We start from the raw sequence: 18431 nt of genomic DNA, 5'->3' as shown, positions 1-18431 counted from the left end.
GTCGTGGTTAAGTACACAACAAAGAAGGACAATATCGTTACGTTTCAATTTCTATTAATTTACCTACCTGGTTTGGGTTCGATTCTGGTTGCAAAGCAAATGTTTTCTTACCTATTAATACCTACCTACTTCTAGAATTTGCTTCATTCACATTATGTAGGGATAGGTCTACTACCTGTTCTCATTAGAGTATTATTAAATAGTTATCTAGTATTCGTATGCACCTCAGAAGCTAACGGACGTAAAATGAAATAAATCTAAAAGCAGATTTCGATGCAGTTTTTTAAATGAGCTGACCAGGCGAAGTTCATACCGCCTATATGCGGCAGAAATTATTAATGTAAGATTCTTTATGTAAAATGATTTTTCAAATCATCGGAGCTAAGATCGGAGCTTATTCAATACAGACAAACAATCAAATCTTTCCTCTTTGTGTAGATAAAGCTAACTTAGGGAGCATTCAAGTATTACGTAACGCAATTTGGGGGGGAGGGGGGTCTCGTAAAACGTTACGATGCGTTACAGGGGCGGGAGGGGGACCTTCTTACAAGACGTTACGTAACATTGTTTCTTTTTTTTTAATAAAAAATTAGGTTATTAAAACTTAAATCAAAACGTTAATTTCAATCCAATTTTTTTATAGACCTACTTAGATATTTGGTTAATAGTTGATTATTTTTTAATTTTGTTAAGAGTACGATTTTATTTCGAGTAAAATGTTTAATTTCAGTTGGGTTTCTGTTTATTGCATTCTCAAAGGTTAAAATAAACATGTTTAATATTTAGTATAAAAGCTAAAATAGGATAGGAATGACGGAGAAAAAAAATTGTGTGTGTAAAGCCAAAAATTTAAAGAAAAATGAACAAAATACGCAGGTGTTGCGGATTAAAAATCTCTTGTTTTATTTAGTATGATAATTGATAACCGCAAAAGCAATTAAAACTATACCAAGGACAAAAACTATAACATAACTTTTAGCGCCTTTAGGGTAAAAATGGTCACTTGATTGTTACGTAACGTTTAAAGAGGGGGAGGGGGGGTACAGAAAAACGTTACGGTGCGTTACAAGGGGGGGAGGGGGAGTCTAAAATCTTCAAAAATTGCGTTACGTAATACTTGAATGCTCCCTTATTGCGATGCAAACAAATACCTAAGCAGCAGTATGCGAATAGATTTCCATATTTAATAGGAATTCCATTCGTTTGAATGGTATTGTGTGAGGCTGACGACTTCTCAATATTCCTCTGTGACTAGATCATAGTGTTTTAAGGTTATCGATTAACGTTACCGTTATTACCGCATTCGATAACAAAGCTGTATTCTAATATGTCTTTAGTTAGCTTAAAAAAAGTGTGAACTGTCAAAACAGGTTTTGAAATTTTGCGGTTAGTTTTTGTGTTTTGCTTGCATTTTTTAAAGTTTTTCTGTAAGAATGGAAGATTTTGATGTGTTCACAAACGAAATCAACTACACTAAACAATTTTACAATAGTATTCTAAATAAATATGTGACAGACGTGCCTTACACGCCAAGCGGGCCAAATTACCAAAGTGAGTTTCTCGTGCAACATTAATTCTTAATATTTCAGCTTTAGTGTACAGTTTTATAGAAAGTAATGGATTAAAAATAAAGTAAAGACATTAGAAAAGGGTAGTAATTACTCATTGGTGATAAACAGTGGGCCTTATTGACTTGAAACCACTTTTGATTATGTGACAATTCTTCAGAATTTTAACTTTACAGGTGGACGAAAACTCCTGGCAGAGGAGTGTCTGGCAGCCAGCAAAGAAGCAGAATGTGCCTTCCACTTAAGCGAAGCTGTATCGGCCACTTTGAGGACCATGGCTGTGTACAGAGATGAACAAATCAAGGCAGCAGGTAAGAAAGATTCCGTCTGCTATTTTGTATTGTTTTTAAAGTCATGAAACTGTTCTTATCTGTATTTCTGTTCAGTTTCGCTTACGTTTATTGGCGAATTGTTAGAAAAGTTTACTTTTTTTACTTTCCTGTTGATCATTGAAGAGATAATTATAGCTTGACTTGAATAACTTTTTAATATGTGATGTTTTAAAATCTTCAGAAAATAAGATGCATAAAATAGAGAGCTTCATCCAACCAGTGAAGGATTTAATTGATATAAATCCTATGTAAGTATAAACCCCTCTTAATTCACCCCTCAATACAAGTTTTTGTCTCTTTAACTGATAATATATTGATGATTCTTCACAGGACAAAAGAAGAAGAAAAGTTATTTGATTTTATAACCAAAAACAATGGAAATAATATTGGCAAAGGGCTTCCAACGATAGAAGTAACGGACAAAGTGCCATTCTACAAAAGATATCTGAAGTTCAGTCCGGAGAATAATGTTGACAATTTTCAGAGTATTCTGAAGGAGCTGCCCAAAGGTACTAATAGCATGTTTTTAAGCTTATAATAATGTTAGCCAGTTAGTTTATCCCTTATCATACTATAAAATATGATCTGCACAAAAATGTTTTCTTAACTTATGTCAGTTTTTTTTAATGATTGGTATAATAAATTGAGTGTTTATTGGACCTAGATCGTGTTAAATCAGCAATAGGACCACTTTCAGAGTCACATACAGACTTTAAAATAATTAAATTAGTTTTGTATCTATTTCAGAATGGACTGTAATTCAGTTGACTGCACCGTACAACCCCAACGAGAACTTAAAACCGTTTGACGAGTATCGGATTGAGATCAACTCGTTGAACTTGACAATGATGACAAATGCATACTTGGAGACCACTGATGTGGGGCCATTGACTGTTAGCATTCCTGCAAATGTTAATAAAGGTAAGTTAAGTAATGTAAAACAAATGAAATTAATTTTATTAATATTAACCCATTAACGCCCGCCGTACAATAAATAGTACACAACTTTAAGTTACGATAAATCTGGTTTAGTGGGTATTTTTACTTTGGAAATAATTCCAATGGGTAAACAAAGGTCTATGCATTATATCCTGAGATGAAACAGACCATAATTATACAATCTTAAGGGGGTATTTTGCGATTTCGTTTCAGTGATTTTTTCGTGTCTTCTAGAGGGTACTTGATAATTTTTTATGCAAGGTTTAAGTTACACAAAGTACCAAATAAGTTGTTTGTGTATTAGCTAACAACATATCCTAATAAAAAATACATAGAAAAGTTCATTTCATGGAAAGTTTTTCATGCTATAACTCCCAAAGTGATGCTGTACTAACTTTAGTACAATGGGCGCTTGACACGTTACGTAAAATAGTACAGTAACGACATTATTATTAGAGTGTTTACCTATTTCTTCATAGTTTTTATATGTAATCATTGTTTTCTTTTTCCAATGACATGGCTCTTTATTTATGGGATTACAGACAACAAAAAGAAACATTTTGTTTTCCCAATTATGACCTGTTTGTCGATCTAAAGAGACTTAGTTACATAGTTTTTGGAACCACACGTGAAAACAGAACCAAACGGTATCCTTTGATTACTTATAAAGATTTTCACAAAAAGCATAGAGACTTATTCGACAAGCCAAACATAATTTTATTAGTATTGATTGAAAGATAATAATGTGGGTACTATTGGAACAAATTTTGATGCTATAGAACCATTGGGAAAGGTCATTATTGGGGTCTTTTGATAAAAAAAAGTAGAGTTAAGCACCGCAGGGTGTCCAGCTACAGTATAATAAGAAGATCAGTGGGTTAGATCAGATGGTTAGTCTATAGAACTTTACCAAATTGAGGTAAAAGGAAAAAAAGCGGTGGATGGGTCTTGTTCGCTTATGTGGTGGACATGATAATTTCAAATGCATGCAGACTGCACTGCATAGTAAACCCATATAGTCGCTTAGATCAGCTAGCATTCCACAAACATATAGTACGCACATATTTGACCTATAAAAGATAAATAAAAGTAGGTAGTCTTGCTCTAGTTGATGGAGAAAAAAATATGAAATAATGGTTATAATCAAAATAAACCAGCAAACAAGCTGATTTGACAGCTTAAAATTACTGTGTGTTTCAATAAAGTCAAAACAGCTTATAGCAAGTGCCTAAAAATACTGTGCCAGGATGGAGAAAGCTTTGCTCAATATGACTCATAAGCGCCCATTGTACAAAACTTAGTACACCCCTGAAAATCTAACTTCTGATTTTGTTTTTGGTTTTCTTTCTGTTTAGTATTATTTATGAAGTATTTTTATAAAGAAAATAAACATTGGCTATGTGAAATTGACCGTAGTTTTCATTTGGGCGTTAATGGGTTAATATGAACCTGTCACTGCATTTTTGTCTTCAATATAGATTTGTGAATTTCATGGAACCATTATTGTGAATAGACCAAAATTCAAGCATCTATAGTCTGGTCCGGGAGCATGTAGAATTTTGTCCAATGACCTCAAGCTACCCATCCTTATCGCTCGCGCGTAATTATATTGCTGTCGCGACTGTGCGACGGGCGCCCGCAATGAGTGTGCGAACGCGACAGCAACATAATGAGGATCAGTACTGTTGTAGAAAATTCAATAAAACTAGTATCTACGTTAATCTTTAAGACATAAGAAAGATATATCTTTTTGAATTATCCAAATCGGACCATTACTTACGAAGATATTAAGTAATAAACATAGGCCGTTTTTGCCGCTAAAAGTCAACGTACGCAAGGCCGCGTGACGTCATTATATCCGAATCGAGCGCAGCCGGCGTACTAATGGGATGGAAAATATTTTTTTCCGGCTAAACTATCAGTTTTAGAAAAAAACTTTTAATAACATTTATTCTTCAAAATAAAGTAACCTATCGACCAGTAATTTTTAAAAATAAAAATTGTGAAAAATAAGTATTGCTATGTCCAAAAACCACATTTTCATAGGATTCGATGCAATGCGGAGACGCGGTTGGGGTGAGTGTAACTTAATGATTGTTTGTATTGAACATAATAATACTTAATATGATGCTAATACCCAGTTTCTGGCCTGGGGGGGGGGGGGGGGGATAAGTCATACCCAGCTTATAGCCTGGGGGGAGGGGCAAGCCTTACCCAGCTTCTGGCCTTGGTGGGAGGGGGGAGAGGCAAGTCATACCCAGTTTCTGGCCTGGGGGGGGGGGGTAAGTAATACCCAGCTTCCGGCCGAGGGGGAGTCATACCTAGCTTATGCTTATGGACTGGGGGAAGGGGCTAGCCTTACCCAGCTTCTGGCTTGGGGAGAGGGGGGGGGGGGAGGGGTCAAGTCATAACCAGTTTCTAGGGCTGGGGGGAGGGGCTAGCCTTACCCAGCTTATGGCCTGGGGGAGGGGGGGGGGGGGTCAAGTCATACCCAGTTTCTGGCATGGGGGGGGGGGGTGTCATACCCAGCGCTTCTGGCCGAAGGGGAGTCATATCCAGCTTATGCTTATGGCCTGGGGGTAGGGGCAAGCCTTACCTAGCTTCTGGCCTGGGGGGAGGGGGAGGGGTCAAGTCATACCCAGTTTCGGGCCGGGGGGGGGGGGGGGGGGGGGGTAAATCATACCCAACTTCTGGCCGAGGGGGAAGTCATGCCCAGTTTATGACCTGGGGAGAGGAGAGGGGCGGGGTAGTCATACCCAGCTTCTAGGCTAAGATTAAATAGATTTCCAGCACGGAGCGGCTGTCCTTCCTGCAGCAGCTGGCCCGCCCATGGGAACGGCGAATAGATAGGTAGGTGCGTAGGTTTAACTCAGAAAAACTAAATAACAGGTAGGTATTAAGTAGTGATGAAACGGATAGTTGTTTGGCCGGATACCGGATATCCGGCCAGCTGCTAGGCCGGATAGCCGGATATCCGGCGGCCGGATAGTTGGCCCATTGTCTCGTTGCATGTCGTGACGAGTTTAGCGCCGCACAGGTGTTTCGAACGCGATCAGTGGGTCTATTAGTAGACTAGACTAGTCACTTTTCGAAAATCGAATTCATCCGAATAGAATGTCAGATTTTGCCACTTGTCTAGGGGGCAGATTAATTCGGGCGATTTTGGTTGCCATCGTGAGTGTGTGATTGAATAGCGAAAATTTATTTGGCAATATTTTGACATTAACAGATATTTACCATTTATGTATTCGTCATTAGAGATAATAGCCCAGAAAAAGAAATTAGTTATTTGAAAGGCCTTAATATGGCTTTTTTGTAACTTTTTGGACTTTAAATAAAAGCCGTCATTATTATAAGCCATTTTATTGATATTTATTTACCCCAAAAGATTTAATGTATTTCATTTTTATTAATAGGAAATTGTCGTAGTTTTTTTAATATCCGGTATCCGGCCGGATAGTGAGTTACTATCCGGTATCCGGCCGGATAGTTACCGGATATCCGTTTCATCTCTAGTATTAAGTGTACATCGAAATGATTTTCATAGCAATGTCATATTGTTAAGAAGTTATACCTTATTGTTAGAAGTAAATAAATTAATACTTATACATTTTTATATTTTACTTGGAAGAAGATATGACTCTAACAACACTTATGTACACTTTATTTGAATAAATCGCCAAATATACCACCGCGGAGACCCCAATCGCGTCTCTGCGTGCCATTGAATCGTATGAGCGTATGGATTTTTTGCGTTATTTTTCACAATTTCCATTTTTAAAAATTACCTATCGATAGCTTACTTTATTCTGATGAATAAATGTCATTACAAGTTTTTCTCTAAAACTGATAATTTGGCTAGAAAAAAATATTTTCTATCCACGCAGTACGCCGGCAGCGTTCGGATCGGATATAATGACGTCATCGTCCCCGCGCCGGGCGGTCAGTGAACTTTTTTAGTAATTTGGCCATAACTTGGTCAATTTTTGTCGTAGAACAAAAATTTTTGCACTGTGTATTAAGGATTTCTTAGCCCTATAAATCTGCATTCACAGCTAAAAATCGAAATGATCCTCATTACGCGCGAGCGATAAGGATGGGTAGCTTGGGGTCATTGGACAAAATTCTACGTGCTCCCGGACCAGACTATATATGCTTTTGCTTACTTAATATTTGTACACATAATATGCATGATTCATGTTTCTATTTTATTAAATAGCTGTGCTGAATGTTTGTTTTTTACTTAATAATAGGCAATAGGTTTCAATATTATGTGGGAAGTATAGTTCTTCATATTTTATTACCATAAAAGGTTAAATTATATTTTCAGAAGGAGAAAAGCCCCTGTTCACAGAACTGTTTTCATTGCTTGATGAAAACTACAAAACCATAGACAATGCTCAGTTTCTGAACAATAAACGTTTGGTGCAGAATTATTGGAGCAGAAGAGAGGATATCGATTTGAGGATGAAGGTAGGTCTCTTTGTCATCATTTCAGCCATTGGATGTCCACTTCTGAACATAGGCCTCCCCCAATGATTTCCACAATGGCCGGTTGGTGGCGCCTTCTTACCGGTACGCGGCCTCCACTCTAGAACCTTGTTGCTCCACCGGCCGTCAGTTCTGCGTACTATGTGCCCTGCCCATTGCCACTTCAGCTTGATAATCTGTGGGCTATGTCAGCGACTTTAGTTCGTTTACGGGGCTCTTCATTTCTGATTCGATCTCGTAAAGAAACAACGAGCATAGCCCTCTCCATAGCATGCTGTTCAATTTTGAGCTTATTTATAAGGAGTGTATTGAGAGGCCGCGTTTCCGATCATTTAACATTAACATTAAAATTATGAATTCATACAGAGATTTCACAAAAAATACGGATAATAGGGATGTTTCCTGGGTCAAAAAGCAAGAGTTTTAATTAGTCCGTCAGTTAACTTATCAAAAAATACTCTACACGTATTTTTCACTTTTTCAAACTAATGAAAATTTAAAGAGATAAAGCGCGCCAAAGTTCATAAGAAGAGGCCCGTGACGTTAATGCGTGCATAAAAATGCCGCACGTTGTGACTTCGTGCGGAACTTCAACGCATCATAACTATGTAATTATTTGTTAGATTGACAAATAAAAATATATGTGTCCAATATTTTTTGATATTAAACATGACGGACTAAAAAAATTTTTTTAGGAAACTAGCCTATTACAAATGGAGAAGGAAACTAAAGGAAACAATCAATTTATTATTTATTTCAGAGTGTAATAAACGTGATGGACAAGGAATGGCTGGGTGGTTGGGGCAGCCTGCTGACGGGGAAAGTGGTGGACTCCAGCTTGAGAGACAGGGTCATACACCTGGTAGACGCTACCATAACTGACTGGGGGTAAGTAGACCCAAGGACATGTCTAAATCATCATCATCATCATCATCTCAGCCATAGGACGTGTACTGCTGAACATAGACCTCCCCCAATGCTTTCCATGTTGCCCGGTTGGTAGCGGGAGAGTCCAGCGCCTTCCGGCTACCTTTACGATGTCGTCGGTCCATCTTGTGGGTGGATATATCTAAAGACTTAGTGAATACTAGCTTCTGTGTGCAGCTTTACCTGCGCCGTCAATTTCGGTCTGTCACTAAAAACTATCACGCTCGTGTTCCTCTTTCAAAAACCTGGATTTGAGGAATAATAATCTAGTTTTTACTTGTGTTTTGATAGAAAAATTGAAGTTTTTAAACTTTTACAGACGATCTATTTTCTCTCTCGCTCTGGTAATATTCTCTAAACTAGTAATAAACAAGTTCATAATATAATAGTTTCTAAAAGAGGCGTATCATTTGTTTCCCTTGTTTTACCAAAATTGCGCTATGACCTATTCTAATGTGCAACTTATAACATTTTAAAGTCATTGCCTAATGCATTCAACAGTTTTCGCGTAAAGCAGTAATAAACATCCATTCATGCTCACAAAGTTTCAAATACAAAGCGTTTATAATATTAGCATTTATGAAGGACATTAAGCCGTCGGTCCAATTGAGCCATATCAAACGCCTACACCGGCTCATAAACACTTACTGGCTCGTGACCCGATTTATTACAACCCACACTGCATAAGAAAACTACTAGTTAGGTACTATAGTCTGGTCTGTGAGCACGTAGAATTTTGTCCAATGATCCCAAGCTACCCATCCTTATCACTCGCGCGTAATTACATTGCTGTCGCGACTGTGCGACGGGCGCCCGCAGTGAGTGTGCGAGCGCGACAGCAACATAATTACGCGCGAGCGACAAGGATGGGTAGCTAGGGGTCATTGGACAAAATTCTACGTGCTCACGGACCGGGCTTTAGTTACTACCAGAAAGTATCATATTTTTTACACTATAGGCCTAGCTCTCTACTAAGTCAGTGCCTGAGGTATGAAGCTGAACAGGAGTGTTTTTAAAACGTCAAACGTCAACGACACTTCAGATTTCTTTTAGATTTTATTCCCACCTCTCGTTCCCACCACTGCAACTCCTGTGTACCCAGGATCTACAGCTTGACCGCCATAAAAACTCAACCAATGAAGGTCAAGTTTGTCCCGAGGGAAAGTTAAACTGTCATTGGACCCGCAACGAAATTAATCAGAAGAACATTAATAGGAGTTCGAAATTAAGGTTCGACTTCTCTCCATTGCAAAGCGGATGACAGGTGACTTTAGATTTGTATGCTCAGTCAATTTATCATAATATCACAGAATAATAATAAGTACTACGTACAGAAGTTTTACTTCGCAAAGGTATTTAAAAAAATGTATGCTCAATGTCATTAACAATATGGTGTAATTTAGCCTGTCTCAAGAGTCAAGCACCATTTTGTTGACAAACGTCATTGATCGGCACTGCGCCGAAGCTATAGGGCTGACTTCGGTAAAATGATGTGACGTGAGGTGCCAAACTGCGGAAAATGGCGGAGCAAATACATGATTTAGCATGAATTATCATGAATAATATTAACAAATTATTTACCTCTCAGTGTCTTGAGGCAATTTAAAAAAGTACATTCTGTGTTTTTATTATTATTTAGACAGTTAAATACTGCACAGTATTTAGTACACCATTTTCTTTATTTTCTTCCATCATACACAAGAATACGCGTGCGTGAGTCAATGTTCGCTCGTATGTGAGGCCTTGTCGAATAGTATCCTGTAGGTGGGCCATCGTGCGTGTTTTGTTTTCGATGTAAACTCGCGGAGATGAACAGGCCTGATAATATGTCAATTTAACCCTCCCGTGTCACTTAAATCAGTCAATACCTGAGATACGGGAATCTCAGGTATTGACTGATTTAAGCGCTAAAACTATAGGAACAACATTAAAATTGGATCGTTTTATTTCTAGATTCATAAGACTGACCAAAAAACAGAAGATTCTCCTCTACAATCTAATAGAAAGCAGCCCTGCGTTGTCGTCCCAGCAAATCAAATCGTGTATCAGACGAATTTTGACTGAACATGGCAACACTGAAGACATAAGACAAGTTCTAAATACGAACGACTGTCAGAACTGTACCAAAGAGTTTACGTTTGCGAACGAGTTGTGTTTGAAATGTCTGTCGAAGTGCTTTGAGGCTGTTCACCATTTTACGCTGGTTGACGGCATTAAGGCTTTTTCTCAAGCGGCAACCCTGGTCAAAGATGGCGACGAGTGGGCGGGGCTTAAGAAGGCGAAGCGGCATCCGGTGATTTTGATTGTGGACGAGGTGAGTAGATGAGTTAATTTAAATTAGTTTAGTTTATAACTTAGTCAGTCCCTGTAGTATGAGAGTGCACGGAAGGGGTGATATTGTCATATAATGACGTGACAGAGCATACAAAATATAGTTCCAAAATACTGAACCGTCCTTATGCATGACATTGACAGTGGGGCGCCACCGTCAATACCGGATCGCTGGTTCTGATTTTTGCCATGTTGGAAACCATACAGTTGAACGATGGTAGCGCCCCCTGTCATTGAGTTTGGTGGGACAGTTCAGCGTGGGTCATCTATAATACAAATCTGAAGCACATCTGATTTTTTAAAAATATGTCTCTTGCCGATCTCATACCTCAGGCACTGTTTTGTAATCGAGTTTTAACAGCAGCTTGTATGTCTCTCTATTATTATTTTTACTTGATGAAAACCAAAACTTGAGAAAAAAAGTAAATAAACGTCTTTATTTACCTTCTGTCATATCCTATTATTAATGTTGTTCACGAATTGGGATATCGTAAACATTATGATTAGCTAACAAAATATTAAAAAAAAACTAAAACCCAACTACGACAAAAAACGACGCTGAAAAAGTATAAAACAAGATTTTCAGAATACTGAACTGAACAAAGTTGCTAATATAGTTGCATAGTAATTTTCATGTTTGGAAAACCGCAGTCACACGTTGTCAAAGTGCTACGGTAGGTAGGTACTCGTATATGTAACGTGTGACTACGCCTTTCCAAACATGAAAATTACTATGCAACTATATTAGCAACTTTGTTCAGTTCAGTATTCTGAAAATCTTGTTTTATACTTTTTCAGCGTCGTTTTTTGTCGTAGTTGGGTTTTAGTTTTTTTACTTTTTATTATTTGTACTATTTTGGTGATAAAGTGTATTTGTGGCGCATAATATTACCAAAAGTTAAATTGATGAACTAATAAGTAGTAAAGAAGCTATGAACGCATAGATGTGAATTATATGCAATCAGCCCATGAATACAGGTTAAGTCACAAGCAAATGCTAGTAATATATATATATATTCAAAATGTACAAGTAAAGCGCTTTCAAATGATACCAAACACGGCATATTTATCTTAACTTTATTTTTTTACTCTCTATGTTTTGTCCGCTAGAGGGCGCCACATTAGATTTTATGAAACCCCATGTAGCCTATAACCAGCGGACAATTAAGACACTTCTAATGATATGTCATTTGTTGAATTCTGATAAGTAGTTTAGAAGTTACGAGGGTACACATGAACATACATACATACATACATACATACATACATAGCCTGTCAAAATCATAACCCTCCTTTTGCTTTGCCGTAGTCGGGTAAAAAATTAGAGAAATTTCCTTACGCACGTATGCACGAACGCTTAATTTATGTATGTATACATAAATTAAGTAGGTACATAAGTAATTGTTAAGCAATTTACGCGTAATTCTGGTATTTTTTTTTCAATATAATCAGGAAATAATCGTTTATAACTTTTTATTAACTTTTTTTTAACATGATTTCGGTTTGGTGTTTTAAATAAAAATTAAATATTGCTTTTATACAGAAACAAATTTACCAAAATCTGCCCACACATATAAAATATGTATAAAGCAATTATAAAGTGACAACATACAAAAGTTTAATAAATATGAACAACTGCTTTGTTCTGGATAAAAAACTTCGTTGATTAAGCAGCATCGTATAATGAGCGATCTAATATGTCGTTCTGCTAAATTGGCCGTCATTAGATTCATAATTAGAGCGCCTTGACACTAACTACCCGGCATGTATTTCTGCTTAGCAAAAAAAAATTACTTGTTTATTTGGAGAACACAGCTTCTTTATACTAAACATTAAATAGGCTCTGTGGTTTCCTGCAATTGATCCATCATCCTACTAATCCTACTAATATTATAAATGCGAAAGTTTGGATGTCTGAATGTCTGGGTGGATGTTTGTTACTCTTTCACGCAAAAACTACTGAACGGATTTTGATGTAACTTTATAGTATTATTGTTTATAACCCAGAATAACATATAGGCTAATAATTTATGACAATTTGTGACAAACTAAACTGTGTGTGTTTCATGCGGGTGAAGCCGCGGGCAAAAGCTAGTTTTTCCTAATTACGCTCATCAGTTAGCGCCACTGTTTTAGCTACAAGCAACAGACAGGACCCTATTAACCCTTTCGGTAACCGGTAACCCTTATTGACTGACGTCCACTGCTGGACAAAGGCCTCCCCCAAGGATTTCCACAAAGACCGGTCCTGCGCTGCCCGCATCCAGGGGCTTATTCCACTATTCCCCGTTGAAAATCCCCGTCAACGGGGATTAGTGAACTTTTTGTTCACTAATAGTGAACTTTTTGTTCACTAACAGTGAACTTTTTGTTCACTAATTTGAGCTCATAATGGGGAATAATGAACTAAAAAGTTCATTAATACCCGTTATATTAGGATTTTATTTTGAACGTAATGGGGATTAATAAACTTTTTAGTTCACTATTCCCCATTATAAGTTCCAATTTAACGTTAACGGGGAATAGTGAACAAAAAGTTCACTAATCCCCGTTGACGGGGATTGTCAACGGGGAATAGTGGAATAAGCCCCTGGATGCGGGCAGCGCAGGACCGGTCTTTGTGGAAATCCTTGGGGGAGGCCTTTGTCCAGCAGTGGACGTCATTCGACTGATACGAACTTCTTACTGTTCAGTCAATAATGGAATAAGCCCATCCAGGCACCTCCCGCGACCTTCATCAGATTGTTGGTCCACCTAGTGTAAGAACAGTAAGAAGTACGCCAGATATTTTAACGTTATTACTGTGGTTTCATCATCATCATTTCAGCCATAGGACGTTCACTGCTGAACATAGGCCTCCCTCAATGATTTCCATATTTGCCGTAGCGGCCTGCCTCAGGCGCCTTCCTGCTACTTTTATGATGTCGTCGGTCCACGTTGTGGGTGGATGTCCCGCGCTGCTTTTTCCGGTACGCGGCCTCCACTCCGGAACCTTGCTGCCCCATCGGCCGTCAGTTCTGCGTACTGTATTCCCTGCCCATTGCCACTTTAGCTTGCTTATCCGTCATTTCTGATTTGGTCTCGTAAAGTACGTACTTAGGTACTGTTGTTTACGTTACGTTACGTTTCTCAGTCAAGTCTGGCAACATTTTGTATAACATTAGAACGTTGTACGTTGTTCCTAATAAAATTAAATTAAATTCCAGATGCTGGACACATTCCCATGGGAGACTCTTCCCATAATTAACCACGACCCCGTGTCGCGGATCGAGAACATACACTTCTTGTATTACTTGTACAAGTTGCACGAGAAAAATATCGTTGATGGGTATTTAGAGACGAAGGCGGACGTCGGAAGATACATTATTAATCCAGGTAAAGTTGACATTCTTTCATTTTAACTTGTGGCGACATCTACGATACGCCACTACAAACGTGTACCAACAGATGGCGCTGTTACGACTGCACTATGGCACACTCCGCCGCTCATACAAACCTGCATCGCGGTGACGGAGTTTTCTACCCTGCCAAGTACATATAGACAAACCAAGATGGTGTAAATTGGACCTCGGTCCCCGAGCATAACACCCGCTCGGAAGGAAGCACTAACACCTTAGCTTCCTTATTGTGGTTCAGCATCATCATATCCCACAAACTAAAATACGTCCCCTGCTGAACAATGGCCTCTCCCAAAGATTTCCTCAAGAAGTCCTGCCCTGCCCGCATCCAGGTGTTACCCGCAACTTGCACTGGTTCGTCGGTCCACCGAGTGGGAGGCCTGCTTACGATACGTCTTCCAAAACTTGATCACAAACAATTAATTTACTTCTTGTCGTTCCTTATAAAACGAATGCAACGTAACGGTTACCGTTACATGGTTATTCGAATGACAATATGGAAGGTATTTTTCAATGAAATAAATATTGTTAAAGATGGTATTATGTTTACTTGATTTTAATTTACTTCAAGCAACTAAATGAAACATACATTTTCGTCATTGTCACAGATCAACCATTCTTAGCTTCAGTTTTTTAATTATGGTTTTAATTTGAAAAGACTGCCGGAAATTGGCGTCTTTTTTTTTCGCGCGGCCATCGACCAAACCTTGTTTTTTGATTACAAAATATTGTAATAAAAAAAAAAGACGCCACCTTCCATACAAAATCTGGCATTGCCATTTCTGTTGTCTTCTGATTTTTCTCGTTTTCTGAAGTCTTTAATATTCTAAAGATAACATAAACATTTATCCTTAAAAATCAGATTTTCTTTTCCATTCTCTTACTTATATTTTTCTTTTACTTCATTATTACAATTGTTTTTCACTCTATTCCCACAGAGAAGAACCTAGACCGCATGGAGAAGCGCATGGGGTCATTCGTTCAGTACTGGTGCGGCGAGTGGGCGGGGCACATCGGGGAGCCGCCTCCTCCTGAGGACTTCCTCAAGTACCTGACTGAAGCTGACGTCTTCCTGTGAGTTGTCATGTATACTTTACAGAATGCTTCCTTTATTGCCTGTGAAAGTGAATTTTGTAAAGCCTGGTCCGTGAGCACGTAGAATTTTGTCCAATGACCCCAAGCTACCCATCCTTATCGCTCGCGCGTAATTATATTGCTGTCGCGACTGTGCGACGGGCGCCCGCAGTGAGTGTGCGAGCGCGACAGCAACATAATTACGCGCGAGCGACAGGGATGGGTAGCTTGGGGTCATTGGACAAAATTCTACGTGCTCACGGACCAGGCTTTAGCAATATCAGACATCGATTCGTTATGGCATAGATTCAGGTAGAACGTATTTGCTTACTTTGAAATCAAAAAGTAGTCAATCAATGAGAGCTAACAGCAGCATAGCAGAGCTAAGCGCTAAAACGCTTACCAGTTGCCGCCACTGTAGAGTCAAAATCACTTGCTAGTGGTGAAGAAAGTGGCGCCAACTGATGAGCGCTGAAGCGGTAAAAGGACTCGCATCTGCTCTCACCAGGATGGCGCCTCTGTAAAGTAGGGTCATGTCAATCACCAGTGTTGCCAACTGTTAACTATAACAACGATATTCCTCATTACATCACAAGCTCCTATTGCATTGCAATAAAAATCTACGCCAGATTCGTTTTTAACAGCTGAAAAATTATATGAAGTGGTTGGATAATTTTAATTTTATCTTTGACAACTTCTTTAGCAATGGTTAAAATCATAGCCGTTTTAAATTAACATTCTGAATATTCTCCGTCACAAAAGATGCAATTTCACAAACAATACTTACCCGCTCATAACTCATAATTAAAATTCAAATGACTTAATGCGAGTTTGTATTAAACCTTTCGTATAATTCGCTCATAATTATGCTAAAAGACAGAATACGTTAATCTGGAGCAAAGAAAGTTATCTCACGATATCTTATCGTGATGGTGAACGAAAAGCGCATAGAAATATTTTGGGATCAAAAAAGAAACAAAGCTTTACGGTGAGAGAGGTTACTTCTTCCAAAAACCTATAAAATATTTATTGCAACTTTCCTTCATCGTCTCCCACCAACTTGGGAATACTCACTGTTCTAATTTGACTAGCAATATCAAAGACTATCAAAGACTCGAAGATTTAGGATTTATTCTATGCGCAAATAAAATAATCATTATGTAGTCGGTAGCTGGAGAACTGATTTACTACTCCTAAAGGACACGTTAAGAAGAAATTGATTGATGCCTTTCCTCGAACATATTGATTAAAAAGTATAAAGAAGCATTTCGTGTGATGTCAAATTAGTTTGCAAAATGTCTACCATAAATGTGTCAAATTGTAATATTGGTAATAAAAAAATTGGGAGCTCTATAAATGTAGTTCTTCACACTTCTACGTTTGTTTCTTTCACATGATTACTTGGGGTATTGTTACCTAGGAATCGCGGTCACGGCGATCGTCAAATATTACTACCGAAGAAAGTAAAGTCATAAACTTGACTATGAAAAGAAACAATGAATTTAGCATTTAGTGGTGTAATTGTTAGTTTGTGGGTATTTCTAAATAGTCTTTTTTTTTTATGTGATAGGAGGCAAACGAGCAGACGGATCACCTGATGGTAAGTGATTACCGACGCCCATAGACACCCGCAGACCCAGGGGCGTTACAGGTCTTTGGACAAGTTCCAAAATACTGAACTGTCCTATGCATGACATTGACAGTGGGGCGCCACCGTCAATACCGGATCGCTGGTTCCGATTTTTGCCATGTTGGAAATCATAATACTTGAACGATGGTAGCGCCCCCCTGTCATTGAGTTTGGTGGGACAGTTCAGCGTGGGTCAGAGATAATATTGCGATGATAGGGATACTGTCAAGAGTAATGATTAACACTAAACGAGTGTTTTAAATGCTATTAAAATAAAACAACAATAGCCTGACGTTCTTGGTATCGGATTGTTGATTCGAGGGTCGATAATTCGATCTGCTCGTCGATTCGATGTTCGAACAAAATTAAGGACGTGCTACCATAAAAAACAGATCAGACGGAGCGAATAAATCGATTTTGGAATTGAAACTGTCATACGTTATTTTACGCCACCATAATGCGACATACTCCATACAAAATGATTGTTAGTATTTGACGCTTTGTGTTGCGCCGTGCAGTTTCGCGCTGCGCCGTGCAAATGCGGTCTTGACAACCTTTAGGCCTAGGACTTTTTCATGGTCCTTCGAGCTGGATACCAATGTTATTAATCATCAGATACTGCGGGCACGGCGACGGCTGCCACTTCGCGAACGGCGGCGCGAACGGCGCCGGCGTGGAGGGCGCCGCTGGTGCTCGGGCTTTAGTTCTGCTGTCGGGCTGCGGCTCCGGGCTATTAAAATAAGCTAAACGGTGTCGACATCGGATTGCTCGGTCGATAGTAGATACATAAGTCCTTCGTGCATTCCGAATGGACATGCTGCCATAAAAACATATCAGACGGAGCGAATTTTTGAATTGTCACTGTCATGTTACTTTGTCTAATATGCTTCGGACTTTTTCATGGTCCTTCGAGCCGGATACCAACTGTCTTTTGTGGGGCATACATGGTCCTTCGAGCCGGATATTAACTGACTTGTGGGGTTATACATGGTCCTTCGAGCCGGATTCCAACTATTTTTTGTGGGCTTATACATGGTCCTTTTTATCAGATACTGCGGGCACGGCAACGGCTGCCACTTCGCGAACGGCGGCGCTCGCGGCGCCGGCGTGGAGGGCGCCGCTGGTGCTCGGGCTCTAGTTCTGCTGTCGGGCTGTTCGGGCTATTAAAATAAGGCAACAATAGCCACACGGTTTCGGCATCAGATGATCAGACTACTCGGTCAATAGTAGATAGATAAGTCGATTTCGTGAATCTCATGTTACTTAGTCTATTAGGCTTCGGACTCTATAATGGTTCTTCGAGCCGGATGCCAACTGTCTTTTTATCAGATAGTCTACACGTCTAATGTAATTAAGGACGTGTTGCCATAAAAACAGATCAGACAGAGCGAATAAAACGGTTTACTTTGTCTATTAGGCTACGAACTTGTACATGGTCCTTCAAGCCGGATGCCAACTGTCTTGTAGGGTTATACATGGCCCTTCAAGCCGGATGTTAACTATTTTTAAGGGCTTATACATGGTCCTTCGAGCCGGATGCCAACTATCTTTTGTGGGCTTATACACGGTCCTTTTGCTATCAGATACTGCGGCCACGGCGACGGCTGCCACTTCGCGAATGGCGGCGCGAACGGCGCCGGCGTTGAGGGCGCCGCTGGTGCTCGGGCTTTTTCTGTTGTCGGGCTGCGGCTCCGAGCAGCTTCGGGCTATTAGAATAAGGCAACAATGGCCAAACTGTGTC

General features: G+C 39.2%; 1 protein-coding gene across 1 annotated transcript; it reads left to right on the top strand.

The window, feature by feature from the left end:
- Nucleotides 1-1357: 1357 nt before the first annotated feature.
- LOC135082498 (uncharacterized) lies at nt 1358-18403 on the top strand. Its single transcript, XM_063977295.1, has 11 exons — nt 1358-1551; nt 1745-1879; nt 2082-2148; nt 2231-2409; nt 2648-2821; nt 7170-7312; nt 8091-8218; nt 10211-10571; nt 13795-13963; nt 14925-15060; nt 18274-18403. The coding sequence occupies exons 1-11, from the start codon at nt 1434-1436 to the stop codon at nt 18401-18403; spliced, it is 1740 nt and encodes a 579-aa protein (XP_063833365.1). The 5' UTR covers nt 1358-1433.
- The last annotated feature ends 28 nt before the right edge of the window (nt 18404-18431 follow it).

Source organism: Ostrinia nubilalis, chromosome 21 (genome assembly GCF_963855985.1).
Source record: "Ostrinia nubilalis chromosome 21, ilOstNubi1.1, whole genome shotgun sequence".
NCBI lineage: Eukaryota > Metazoa > Arthropoda > Insecta > Lepidoptera > Crambidae > Ostrinia > Ostrinia nubilalis.
This window is presented reverse-complemented; position numbering and strand designations above follow the sequence as displayed.

Coding starts and splice junctions, on each gene's coding strand:
- LOC135082498 (XM_063977295.1), top strand. CDS start 1,434: ATGGAAGATTTTGATGTGTTCACAAACGAAATCAACTACACTAAACAA. Junction 7,313..8,090: donor ATATCGATTTGAGGATGAAG/GTAGGTCTCTTT, acceptor TATTTATTTCAG/AGTGTAATAAACGTGATGGA. Junction 10,572..13,794: donor TGATTTTGATTGTGGACGAG/GTGAGTAGATGA, acceptor ATTAAATTCCAG/ATGCTGGACACATTCCCATG.